This window comes from Lacerta agilis, chromosome 8, assembly GCF_009819535.1.
Source record: "Lacerta agilis isolate rLacAgi1 chromosome 8, rLacAgi1.pri, whole genome shotgun sequence".
In the NCBI taxonomy this organism is placed as follows: Eukaryota; Metazoa; Chordata; class Lepidosauria; order Squamata; family Lacertidae; genus Lacerta; species Lacerta agilis.
In genome coordinates, this window is record NC_046319.1 from 30696281 (window position 1) to 30709890 (window position 13610).

The 13610-nt window shown below is 45.4% G+C and overlaps 1 protein-coding gene across 1 annotated transcript in view; it reads left to right on the top strand.

Moving 5' to 3' along the window:
* ADCY7 (adenylate cyclase 7) overlaps nucleotides 1-11767 on the top strand; it is a 79658-nt gene extending 67891 nt beyond the window's left edge. Inside the window, exons 17-28 of the mRNA XM_033156757.1 lie at nucleotides 678-762; nucleotides 1590-1727; nucleotides 2686-2727; nucleotides 3535-3597; nucleotides 4048-4220; nucleotides 5380-5461; nucleotides 6326-6481; nucleotides 8143-8289; nucleotides 8889-8996; nucleotides 9596-9710; nucleotides 10688-10812; nucleotides 11188-11767. Coding sequence (XP_033012648.1) covers nucleotides 678-762; nucleotides 1590-1727; nucleotides 2686-2727; nucleotides 3535-3597; nucleotides 4048-4220; nucleotides 5380-5461; nucleotides 6326-6481; nucleotides 8143-8289; nucleotides 8889-8996; nucleotides 9596-9710; nucleotides 10688-10812; nucleotides 11188-11325 — 1372 coding nt within the window. The 3' untranslated portion in view covers nucleotides 11326-11767. The remainder of the gene's footprint in view (nucleotides 1-677; nucleotides 763-1589; nucleotides 1728-2685; nucleotides 2728-3534; nucleotides 3598-4047; nucleotides 4221-5379; nucleotides 5462-6325; nucleotides 6482-8142; nucleotides 8290-8888; nucleotides 8997-9595; nucleotides 9711-10687; nucleotides 10813-11187) is intronic.
* The last annotated feature ends 1843 nt before the right edge of the window (nucleotides 11768-13610 follow it).

Here is a 13610-nt window from a genome sequence, read left to right on the forward strand (position 1 = left end):
CCCACTGCGTGATTGGCGCTGGAGACAACGGCCCGAGGTGCGGTAAGTTTGCTGACCCCTGCACTACTGTTTGCCACTGCACTACTGTTACAGACTCAGCGCTGCCTCCTCTGGCCAGCAGTTGGCTCTTGAAGCTTTCAGACAGAGGTCCTTTATATTACTTCCACCTGAGAGATCCTTTTAACAGCAGCCGCAAGGGATTGAACCTGGCACCGTCTGCTTGCAAAGCATGTACTGTTCCACCAGATTATGGTTCTGTGCCCAGGATGGGAGTCCAGATGGCCCCGATTAGCAGCCCATGTTCCCGCTCTAGATGACAGGAATGAATAGAGAGATGGTATGTAGTTGGAGATGCAGAACCAAGGAAATTTGCCTCCTTATCTTTTTGTTACTAGGGTGTTATTGCCTTGGGTAATATCCTGAACCACCAGCCTTGCTAATTGCAGGCAAATGCAATGCTTTTAAACAGAGAGAGTGTTGGAGATATTCTAACATTTCAGGTTTGGGGGAATGTGCTGCTCAGTTAGCTTTGAAAGTCAGAAACGAAACCTGTGAGCAACTTGACTATCAAAGGGATTATATATTCCCCCAGGAACTCACGACTATCCAAGCATGAATAACATTTTTTTCTTTAGCTCTGCATCATGTGTTTCCACCCACCCCTTCCTCTCTTTCAGAACGTCAAAATTATGGATTCCATTTGGGGTCGTAGCTATCATAATGGGACTAATTTTGTGTGTGTGCTTTGCTGATGACTGTTGGGTAAGTAAAAAAGAAAAAGAAAAGGACAAAAAAATGTCCAAAGCATTAAAAGAAAAGAAAAGAAGATTGTACTGCCAGATAGTATGTGTTTGCATTAAATGCATTTGCATCGAAATTTGTTTATCTACTGGGGTAAATGTAATACCTGCTGTGCTTGTAAAAATCTCCATGTATTATTTCTACCTGGGGCTGTTGTTCTGGATCCTAAGAACTGCTTAGTCCATGGTTGTGGAACTCGCTTTTTAAAAAATGAGGGCCACATTTACAGTTACTAATTTCAAGGTTTCCATGGCCAATATCTATCAGCCATTGTCTGTCCGGGTTAAGTGGGAATGCGTTTAGATTTCTCCTGAACATCAGTAGATGGGGGAGGCAGGCACACCTCACCAGGTAAGGCATTCCACAAACAGGGAGGCACCACCAAGAAGGCCCTGCAGTTGGGCAGTGCAGTTGGGCAGATGCTGAAGACACCACCACCAAGAGGGCATGCCCTGCTAGTCACAGGGCCCATTGTGGTTGGTATTGGGGAAGTCACTCCTTAGGGAAAGGACCTGTCTTCCCATTCATCTTGCAGTGGAAAGCCACATGACCCCATTCTGTTATACAAAACCACGTTGCTAGTAAACAATGGCCTTGTGGCATTGGAAGCTGCTGGAGGGAGAGAAGTATGGCCAAAGCTCTTCCATTTTTAGAACTGTGTGCAAGGAATCCCCTTGCTGTAAACAGCAGAAAATGTCAAACATTTGTTGCTGTAGCATGATTGTAGGGAAGGAGGTAAGAGCTGGTATGTTTATGTGTCATGCTGTGCCTCTGTCGTCTGTTTGCAGAGACCCTGTTCAAAGCAGTGGCCCCCAGCCCGCTATCTCCGCACGCTTTCAGAGAAAATGGAGACCATGCCTGCCGTGAGGCTCCCACTGGCCAGTATTGCAATCGGCTCTCTGTTAATCCTAGCTGTTTCTAACTTGGTAATTCCTTTCACTAGTCTCTTTTTCTTTATTATTTCATAAAATTTATACGCTTGACTCTAAAGGCAAAAGCAAACTCCCCAAAAAAGCAGTTTGCAAAGAGAATAAAAAAATGCTAGCAGAAGGTTTCTTGCACTAGCAGATAGGTGAGTTTTAATATTATGCTACAGAGGAATTGCACAATCTGTTGTGCAACAGAGCTACCAGCAACCTGCCTATGCATTCTCTTGCACAACAATGTTCTGCTTGTGCAGAATTTTAAACTAATGCAGCACATAATTAAACTGTGGAACTCACTCCCACAGAAGGCAGCGATGATCATCAACCTAGAAGGCTGAAAAGAGCCTTCAACAAATTCATGGAGGAAAGGGCTTTCAACAGCTACTAACCATGACGGCTATTCTCTGCTTCCATGGTTGGAGGCAGTAATGCTCTTGAAAAGCAGTTTTTTGAAACCACAGGAGGGGGGAGTGATCTTGTGCTCTAATCCTGCTTGCTGGTTTCCCACCGGCCTCTGGTTGGCCACTGTGAGAACAGAGACGAGATGGCCATTAGCCTGATCCAGCAAGCTCTTATATTCTTAACCTTTCAAGTAAGACTAAGGGACTAAGTGGTTTCAAGAGCTTAATTCATTGCCACAAGCTGTGATAATGACCAGTAGCTTCAACAACTTTAAATATGGATTATACAAAGGGTGGGTAGATCAGTGCAAAGATTTACAGTAGTGCAATATAATTCCCCCCCCCTCCTCTCCCAAAGTGCCTCCTAAATCTTTCTAGGCATTTTCCCAGTTCTCCAAAGCAGATTTGGGGAAGGATGCAGGGGGGGTGGGGAAGGAGAAGTCCTATGGCACAAGTGGAAATCCTTTCACTGGCTGGATGTGTTGGTGATAACTGCCATTGTTTTGTAATAAAGCTACATATTTGAATTCCTAACTAGCTTCTAATTTTTTAATTAGTACACAGACCAGACTGTTGGAAACTGTACTACACCAAACCCGGTGAGTTTTAAAAAGCAAGTTTTGTTTGCTATATTAATAACCTTTGGTTTAGTAGCCCAAGGTTGGAGATCTATTTGTTATTTAAAATGCAAACTTTTAAAAAATTACTGATGCTCTAACCATCTAGCTTTTCTATTACCTTTCTCATTGCATTTCACTGTTACATTTTAATTCTCCTTTCGTTTGTAAAATAAAACAAAATGAGGTTTTTTGTTTTTTGTTTTTAAATTACCCTAATGATCTATTCAGCTTCTCAGTCTTTGAATCCTTTGGTTGTATTTTAAATTACTCATGATCCACGTGCAGAACCCTTGTCCCAAAAAAGTGTGGTGGTGGTAGCGGTCAAAAATAAATGAATGAAATTGACACTTGAGAGAGAGAGAGAGCCCACCTCACAATCAAGGCATGTAGAAGGGCCATTGCTTAGATGGAAAGCATCTGCTTTGCATGCAGAAGGGCCCAGGTTCAATCCCTGGCATCTCCAGGTAGGGAGAGACCCCTGCCTGAAACCATGGAGAGCTGCTGCTCATCAGTGTAGGCAATACTGAGCAAAACGGACCAATGGTTCAACTCAGTATAAGGTAGCTTCCCGTGTCCCAATGTTAATCCTTGAGCCGCTCCATTCTGAAATATGCATCATGGTTCAAGTCACAACAGCTCCATGTTTTCTTTAGCCAACCACCAGACAATCTGGTCAATTAATCATTTTGCTCTGCATGTTGATAGAGCCTGGTCTGCCATAGACAACAAACAAACAGTGTCTCTTTCTCTCTCTCTCTCTTTTTCTCTCCTGCTCTAACAAAGCAGCAGGTGGGCAACAGTTCTTCTGAAAACAGCGACATACTGAGAATTGAAGCTGAGACCTACTCAGTGAGTAAATTTGAACTTAGAATATGGGTTTAGATGCACATTGAACTTAAAATATGGGTTTAGATGCACATTGCTTTAAAAATACCAGCACTTGTGCAGAAGCAGGTTGCTGCTTCCCTCTGCTTCTCCAACGCCAACATTCCATTGTGTGCCAGCACAATCAAGAAACATCTCAAGTTAGGGCAATGCAGAGAATGGGCTGGCTTGATTTCTAATGGATGTGGTCACTGGGTAGGGGTGGGGTGGGGGTGATAAAATTGCATGTAAATACCAGTATATATGAATTTTCTTGAGGACTTTGCAGTTTTTTTTTTTTAAAAAAAAAACCAAACGTGGAAATGTGGGGAACAGAATTTAGGATTGGATAAATGAGAAATCAAGAGAAACTGACAGATTTGCATTAATATAATATAATATAAATTATTTTAAGCCGCTCCTCTTCTGTTCCAGTATTATACCTACTGCTGCCTTCTGGGTTTCATCGCATGCTCTGTGTTCCTTCGAATGAGCTTTGAACTGAAGCTTATCCTTTTGTCAGGAGCCGTCGTTGGGTATTTCATTGTATTTAATAGCAACCTGCTTTTGTGCTCCAGCCGCAGCAACGTCAATGACTCCACCACAAGGTACAGTATCTTGCTTCTCAATGGTAACAACACTCTGTAAGCTGATGGTGAGCTTAGTGGAATTGCAAACTGCTGCTCCAGGAAGTGATCTCATAGATTACAGTTTCTTAAGAAGCTGGGAACAGACCCAAAGTATGCTGCAGCATGGTGACATTAGCTGCATTAGGAACCCTTTTCCACCAGTGAAAAGGTTGAGTTATTGGGTATTGTGTGGATAATGATTACGCTAGTGTCACAGTGCCTTTGCTGTCACTGCAACACGTCACACAAGACCTTCTTCCTCCTACCTGAAGCATTTTCAAATGTTTAAACCACTCTGCCATTTTCATTCAAACACAGGAAATTGCCTTGTGCCAAGTCAGACTAGAGAAGACCCTAAATGGCCTCCTTAGTTATCATTGTGTTCATCGGTGATGAACTTGGGAGGTCACCTTGTTGCTTTTCTCTCTTGGCCAACCTGCACCATACATTTAAAGTGCTATGATATGACTTTAAATAGCCATGGCTTCCTGCAAAGAATCCTGGGGACTTAGAGCATTAGGAGGCCCCTATTCCCTCTCACAGAGCTACAATTTCCAGAGCGGTTTAACAGCCAATTCCTCTTTACAGGGAGCTCTGGGAATTGTAGTGCTATGAGGGTAAGGGGGGGCACTATTTTATGTTTACAAACTTATTCTCTCTCCGACACCAGTTCAAGATGGTGCATAATGTGGAATTTGCCCAATCTAATCTCAAACTGGTAAAAAGCCCCATCAAATAATTTTTGTTTCATGAGCTGGAAATGCTTCAAGCCTGTCTTCCATTCTGACCTCTTGCCCTTGAGAATAGTATTTATCTTAGTATCAAACTCAGAAGTGGATGGCAGTGGCGTTTACTTAACAGTACAAACCCAGGGTTGGTCCCCCCCCCCCTTGTGGGAGACCACTACACTTGACAATATTTGACACTAATTTAATTTCAACTGTCGATGGGTGTCTTTGTGTCTTGTGAATGGTTCCAATGTGCAATCTGGCAAACTCTTGTTTGTAGTCCTCTGTATCGCTTGAAACTTTGAACGTATTAGAGATGCATTTCCAAACATTTAAGCATGGGTGTTTCACACATAGTTCCAAACGCTTTTAAAATAAATGTTTTTGTTTTTGTTTGCTTTTTGTTCTAGGTTTTTTATGAAAGAACCAAGAATAATGACAAATTTATACCTGGCTCTGTTTTACATAACCTTGGTTCTACTGTCAAAACAGGTAGGCACCCCGGTACTGTCCTCAGAGGTGTGTGATTTGCCCAGAGCTTTCTGTCTTCAGTTTATTTGTGGTGTGACATTCCAAAACTTTTCTTACTGTGATATGTGGGAAGATTAAATAAATAAGAATAAGATTGAATAAATAAATGGTTCTCATGTGGTAGAATTGATGGTACCATTTTAGTCTGCACCTGGGGGGGGGAGGTTTTTTTTTTTAAAAAAATACTCCACTATGGAAAAAGTATCCGTGCAAAATTATTTTGCAGTGTTTTCCAGATCTGCTGCATTTTGTAACAAATCAGACACTATAGGATTTGTTCTGAAGTGCACTCAATCTCTCTATGCCTGTGAGTTGTGCTTACTCAGTTTGGCAGTTGGTTTTCAACGGTGGAAAGTCCCACTTGCACAGAGATCAAATCTGCGAGGTTATTATTAGTGATGATGATGTCCTAATGACAGCTGAGGCAGGTCTGGGAAACACAGCACAATGATTTGGGATAAATAATTAGGCACAATTTAAAAAAGAAATGTGGCTTGTGGGAGCATGTTAGACAGTTAATGAATGTTGCACGTCTATAGGAGTATGGGCATTTGTTTGTTTGTGATTTAGTATGCTTTGCTTGCATGGGGAAGAAAATGTGTGGGGTGCAATTTGGGGCATCAGGGGTTAAATACTTGACTTATTGGTCAAGTCTCCCATTTTAAAAGATTTCAGGCTTTTGAAGGAGGAACAGTTGATTTCATGATCATTAAAAATATCATGGAACCCCTGAACCCCCAAGGCATTAAACAAGTTTGCTGCTGTTGATATTAAGGATGGGTTTCATAATTCCTTGGGGTTTTTGTTTTGTTTTTGTTTTTGCAGATAGACTATTACTGTCGTCTGGACTGCCTACAGAAGAATAAATTTAAACAGGAACACGAATCGTTTGAAACGATGGAAAATGTAAACCGGCTGCTACTGGAGAATGTGCTCCCAGCTCACGTCGCTGCCCATTTTATTGGGGACAAATTAAATGAGGTATAGAACAATAAGATTCACATTGCTCCATTGTGCTTTCATTCACTCCTCTGCTAATCTTTAAGAGATTGCATGTTGAAAACAGCATGAGGACAAAGCAGTAGAAGCCCCATGGTCTAAAAAGCAAAATAAATCTTAGGTCTCATTCACAATATACACCTGAAGTGCTCAACCAATTTAAAGTCATGGCTTCCCCCAAAGACTTCTGGGAGCTGTCATTGTTAAGAGTGACAAATTTCCATCCCAGAGCTACAATTCTCGAAAGTTCCCTGTGAAGAGGGAGTGGTTGCTAAACCACTCTGGAAATTGTACCGTATATCGCGGCGTATAAGGCGACTCGGCGTATAAGACGACCCCCCAACTTTTAATGTGAAAAAACAGAGTTTGGGGTATACTCACCCAGCCCGGGATCCATGGCTGCTGAGGCAGCGGCGGGGAGAGCGTCCCCCGCGCCACACAGGAGATTTCCGCGCTTGCCGCCCAAGCGCACAGCGGCCCCCATGGCTGCTGAGGCGGCGGCAGCGACGCCTGGGGCAGCGGGGAGAAGCTCCCCGTCGCCGCAAAGGAGGCCTCCGCGCTTCCTGCTGAAGCGCAGGACGGCCTCCACGGCTGCTGAGGCGGCGGCAGCGACGCCTGGGGCAGCGGGGAGAAGCTCCCCGTCGCCGCAAAGGAGGCCTCCGCGCTTCCTGCTGAAGCGCAGGACGGCCTCCACGGCTGCTGAGGCGGCGGCAGCGACGCCTGGGGCAGCGGGGAGAAGCTCCCCGTCGCCGCAAAGGAGGCCTCCGCGCTTCCTGCTGAAGTGCAGGACGGCCTCCACGGCTGCTGAGGGGTCTTGCAGCGACGCCTGGGGCAGCGGGGAGAAGCTCCCCGTCGCCGCAAAGGAGGCCTCCGCGCTTCCTGCTGAAGCGCAGGACGGCCTCCACGGCTGCTGAGGCGGCGGCAGCGACGCCTGGGGCAGCGGGGAGAAGCTCCCCGTCGCCGCAAAGGAGGCCTCCGCGCTTCCTGCTGAAGCGCAGGACGGCCTCCACGGCTGCTGAGGCGGCGGCAGCGACGCCTGGGGCAGCGGGGAGAAGCTCCCCGTCGCCGCAAAGGAGGCCTCCGCGCTTCCTGCTGAAGCGCAGGACGGCCTCCACGGCTGCTGAGGCGGCGGCAGCGACGCCTGGGGCAGCGGGGAGAAGCTCCCCGTCGCCGCAAAGGAGGCCTCCGCGCTTGCTGCTGAAGTGCAGGATGGCCTCCACGGCTGCTGAGGCGTCGGCAGCGACGTCTGGGGCAGCGGGGAGAACCTCCCCGTCGCCGCACAGGAAGCCTCCGCGCTTGCCGCCCACGCCCAGCCCGGGCTCCATGGCGGCTGAGGCAGCGGTTGCGGCTGGAGCGCCGGGGAGAGGCTCCATGCAGCCAGTGGCGGGGCGGAACTCCGGGTCACATCGCATGATGTTGCCGGCATACAAGACGACCCCCGACTTCAGAGAAGATTTTTCGGGCTTAAAAAGTCGTCTTATACGCCGCGATATACGGTAGATCTGATATTTCTGACACCTAGCGTGCACTTACTTCTTTGAATTTACATGTGCTTAGACAGTGTTGCTTTAGTTGTATGGGGAGGTGGAAGCGACTGGTAGCGAGCAATGTTATTGTTGAAACTGTTGTTGCATTTCCTGCAGGATTGGTACCATCAATCCTATGACTGTGTCTGTGTCATGTTTGCCTCAGTACCCGACTTCAAGGTGTTCTACACAGAATGTGATGTCAACAAGGAAGGGCTGGAGTGCCTTCGACTCCTCAATGAAATAATTGCCGATTTTGACGAGGTACCTCTTGAGGCTTGTGTGTTGACTATCCAGACTATCCCCCCGGTGTTGACTATCCAGAATATCCAGAAATGAGTATTCTCCTCCCCTCAAGACTTCAGTGTAGTGAAGAGAGATCTTCTTCTCCACAGAGGAGAGAATTGGCTTCTTGAGTCATGGTAGGAAGGTCCTTGGAGCCTGCTTGGCAGCACTTTAAAAAATGTGACGGGTAGGATATAGGTTTGATTTGCATGCTTGAGCAGGATGACGCACCTACTTCTACAACCTTATTTTGAAAGGGTTGCCACCAAGGGTCGAAACACGATGAAAGGGGTGTGGGTGGGTGTCTTCGTGCAGGCATATTAATCAACCTATTGGGGAAGTCAGAAAGACACAACCAGATCTTAAAACCCACACATCCTTCCCATTTATTTTGTACTTGGTGATCGGTATGAAGTCAAAAAATGTAGCAGGAAAACCAGCCCTATCTTGAGCACTGTAGCATCTTCCCCTTGTCTAGCTTATTCAACTGGAAACTCTGACCTGTGAGAAGACTGTAACAGGACAAAGAATCATCCAGGTGCTGGATTTTAATTGTTTTCTCATTCCCCCCCAAACAGCTGTTGCTGAAACCTAAATTCAGTGGTGTTGAAAAAATCAAAACTATTGGGAGTACATACATGGCAGCATCAGGACTCTGTGTTACCCCAGGCCAAGAGAATAATCTGGTAAGTCACCTGCTGAAATACAAGCCACTTTGATTGTGTGTGTGTGTGTGTGTGTGTGTGTGTGTGTGAGAGAGAGAGAGAGAGAGAGAGAGAGAGAGAGAGAGACCAGGGTTCTAATCCCCACTCAGCCATGAAGCTCCCTGGGTGACCTTGGGTCAGTCACTGCTTCCTAGCTTGGCCTACCTCACAGGGCTGTTGTGGGGATTAAAGAAGGAGGGGGAGAACCATGTACACCCCCTTGAACTCCTTGGAGAAAAAAGTGGGATACAAATGCAATAAAGAAAATGAAATAAATAAATGTGAGTTTTGTTACCAGCTACTTTAAGCAGAGAGAGGAATGTAGGTGTCCACTGACTTTACCTGCAGTTCTAGGTTAAGCCAGAAATATATCTGCACTCCATTAGTAGAGGGGTGGCTACCTCTAGCCATCAAGATGTCATTGGACTAAAAAACCCCACTGGCTGTTCTGGCTGGGGCTGATGGGAGTTGTGAGTGCCGAAACAACCTGGAGGGCCACAGGTTCCCCACCCCTGCACTAATAACTTAAAGCAAAGATCCTCTTAACACTCTTCCCCACCCCACCCCAAAATATTGTTTAGGACCAAGAAAGACAGCATGCTCAAATCGGCATCATGGTGGAATTTGCGATGGCTTTGATGACTAAGCTGGATGGCATCAACAGGCACTCATTCAACAATTTCCGTCTCAGAGTTGGTAAGTTCAATCCACTTCCCCCACCAAAAAGAGGTGGGGCAAGATGAATTATCATGGGGACACCACTGTATTTCTTCCATATTCAGTGATTTTTTAAAAACACTACATCTTAGAAGAACATCTAATCCAGCATTCAGTTCTGACAGCAAGAAACCAAATATCTGTGGGAAGCCCGCAAGCAAGATCTGAGCACAAGGGTGCTCTCCTTTCCGTTGTTTTCCGGCAAGTGGTATTTGGAAACATTACTACTTCCAGAGCTAGCGTGATTTACACCATTGCTTTAGAACCACAACCAAAGAACATAAAAAGAGAATTGCTGGATCAGACCCAAGGGTCCATCTGGTCCAGAATCCTGTTTCCCACACTAGTTGATCAAATGCTTGTAGGAGACCCGTAAGCAGAGCACAGAAACATGAGACGCTATGTTGTTCTCATTCAGACCGCTGGTCCACCTAGCTGTGTACTGCCTCAACTGACCGGCAGGGTTTCAGGCAGGAGTCTCTCCCAGCTGGGAGTGGTCGGGCTCCAGTTTCTTACAGCACCAACCAGCATGACCATTGCTCTGAGTATTCACTACTGACTTGCTCTCCAGGGTTTCAGGCAAATGTCTTTCCCAATTTTACCTGGAGATTCCAGGGACTGAACCTGGGACCTACTCCACTGCCCAGTAAGCTAATGGAACCCAGAGAGCGTTGCCATGACCGGATATTGATCAGCTTATGATAACATAGAGGTGGACTTCTTCACAGCAGTGTTCTGGAATGCCCTCCCTGCTGAGATACAAGAAGCCCCATCAGTGTTGGCATCTCACCGGCTTCTGAAGAAGCCCTTGTTAAGGCACACATTCCCTTGAATTGAACTTGTGATTTTATTTTCCCATGCTGGCAAACAAACAGCACCTTCCTCTTCTTGTGCCAAGAAGCCACAGGAGCTGAAAGCAAAATTTCATCTTAACCTTCCCTTTCCTGTTCTTGCAGGCATAAACCATGGCCCTGTGGTAGCTGGTGTGATTGGTGCTCGCAAACCACAGTATGACATCTGGGGAAACACAGTCAATGTTGCCAGTAGAATGGAGAGTACAGGAGAACTTGGGAAAATCCAGGTAAAAAAAAAAAAGTGGGCAGAGGGGCGAAGGAAACCTGTACAATGATTAGAACATAAGAAGAGTCCCTCTCCAAACCCAGAACTAAGGAGGTCATTGTGACTGTTTCCATTGCCTTTTAATCTCATCTACCCTGCCTGCTTCTTGAGTCCCTTCTCCCTAGGAGCAGCCCAGATCTTTCACTGTCCAGCAGGAAAGAGGTTGGGGGAAAGCTGTTTCTTCTTGTTGTGGAGGTTTCCTTGTTCCTCTTTCTGATGTTTGTGGTTATTTGTTTATTTATTTTGCAAGCTCTTAGCAAGAGTAGTAGCTGGGCCTGAAAGGGATGAAATGCTCACTTTGAATTGTGAATGGACTTCGTGTGTTTTCTGTGCACAGGTTACAGAAGAGACTTGCAAAATACTGGAGAACCTGGGATACGCCTGCGAATGCCGAGGACTTATTAACGTCAAGGGGAAAGGAGAACTGGTGACTTACTTTGTGTGCACGGATACAGCCAAATCCCAAGCGCTTTGATTCGAGCAAGAAACTGCTGAGAAGTTCCGTCAAAATTTGTGTCTTGCTGGGCTTGGTTGTTTTTAAAATAACTTCCCTTCCGGAAAGCCTGGAAACTCCGCCTCCTTATGGAAAGGAGCTTATGACAAAAACGAGTGCGGACTAGAAGTGTTAGTACTTGTATCTCAAGAGAAAGGATTGTGGAAAAGCTCTTTACAGCTGTGCCTGTCAAAAGAGTTTGCAGGTGTCCATGTTGCAGATTATTCTCCTTTCCCTGCCATGCAGCCACAGGACAAAGCTCCACTTCTGCACCTTTTTTCATGGATTCAGTTGAACGAATTGCCTCATTAAAACATTCCACTGCCTCGTCCTTTTAGACCTGGTTTAACAGTATTGCAGTTGTCCTTGGACACAGCACCGCCTTGAATTTGCAGCAGTCTTATTACATAAGGCAACAGGACTGAAGACTCCTCTGCCTGAGAACTGGAGATGTCAGGGGTAGACTCTGGGATCAGCTGTACACAAAGCTTGTGCTCTTATCATTTGGTTGTGCTTCCCTCCACCCTCCCACCTGACTTCCGAGCTGCAGCTCTGCTCTAGAACTGGATTTCAGTACCAGGAACTGTTGCACTGCCAGTATTCTTCTCTACAACCACAACCTGGTCCTTATAAACATTTCTGTGGTGGTAGTCCTGTTCTGCTGCTAAACCATACCCGGATATATCATACATATCTTTTTTACTTATGCTTGTGCTATTCCCTACTGGAGCAGAAGACAAGTGATGGGAGGAACTTGCTTATATTTTGCTTACCTGGCTTATATTTTTCTGGATTCCGTTACCTGAGTCTGGAAGCATTCTTGGCCTTGGTTCTTGAATGTGCTTTCCACTCTGGGTGGAAACGTGTGGGTGGCTTCTCCTCATACACCTTCTGCTTGTGCTGTAATTTTTTTTTTTTTTGCACTTCACCAGGTGCTTTTTAATTTCAGCAGCTATTAGTGCCCTACAGCAACATGCTTAACATCAGCTGTGTGTGTGTGTGTGTGTGTGTGTGTGTGTGTGTGTGTAAAAATCCAGATTCTTGCACTTGGTAACCCTGCTCATATAATTGTGAGTAGCTTCAAATACAGTTTTCACCGCTGGCATGGCAGTGCTGTATGGCAGGCAGAATTGGGCGATACACACTTTTAAAATATGGCACAGAAAAATTTCCAGTATCTTCCTCAATTCTCCTGATAAAAAGAAGTATAGTTTCTGGGGATACAGATCTCTCTCATTCTTGTGAGTGTAACAAACCATGGGGCAGCCCATTGGCAGCTACAGTGCAAGTTTTGTGCAGTTAGTGAACCCCTCCCTCCCTTCCAAACTATTGTATTGCTGGATTTCATCATTGGCAAGAGGCTGCCACTTGTTTTCACATTTTTATGATAAAAATGAACAGAGAGGGCACAACCAAATACAATGTTCACCCTGAGCCAGACTTGAACTTTGTATGTCTATCACCTTTTGCTATGCCATGGGTTTTTGCTTCAGTCCCATTAGACAATTTGAGGGGGGGGGCTATTTTTTAATTATTATTCTTTCTCCCGTTGTATGTGTAGAGTATTCAATAGGCTTTATTTCTTTCTAGCTTCAGTGACATTTAGTACCAACTATGTCAGCATAAGGTAACTCCAAAATTGACCACCTGAATACCAACCTATATAACTAACTAGGGGAAGGAGAAATACTATGGGTTTCAGAACTCATTTTGGAAACACCTCACAGCAGTGTGTTGTTACCAGCCACCATGCAAGATCTGTGTGAGGCATGATAATTGGGGAGTAGGGAAAGCACAGAAAGCTAGCTTCTGAACAAAATCATTCTTCAGGTAGAACTTGTTTAGTCTGTTTAAATGATATGGGATTGGATCCAAAGATGCAGAAGGTACAGGTTTCAGTAGAGCCTTGTACAAGAAGAGAGAAACTAAATTGCAAAAGATGGAGATCTGCTTTTCTAGCTCATTGCAGGAGCTTAAGAGCAGCTCTAGAATCTACCTGTTTTAGTAATGGGTAAACTCCTGAGTTGTTTGCAAATCAGGGCCATCAGCTTATGCTCAGTATTTTTTGGGATCCAATCCATACCTGCCATTAGGTGTATTCACAGGGGCTAACCTTGAAACTTTTTTAATCTTATGAAAATTACTTCTGTCTGACAGGCTTTCACAGAACCAGAAACAAACCACTAAGTCTTATGGGCAAGAAAAAAGGTGTAAATTGTTTACAATGTGAAAAGAAGAAACAGTTGTTTATGTGCCCTGTGGGGGGG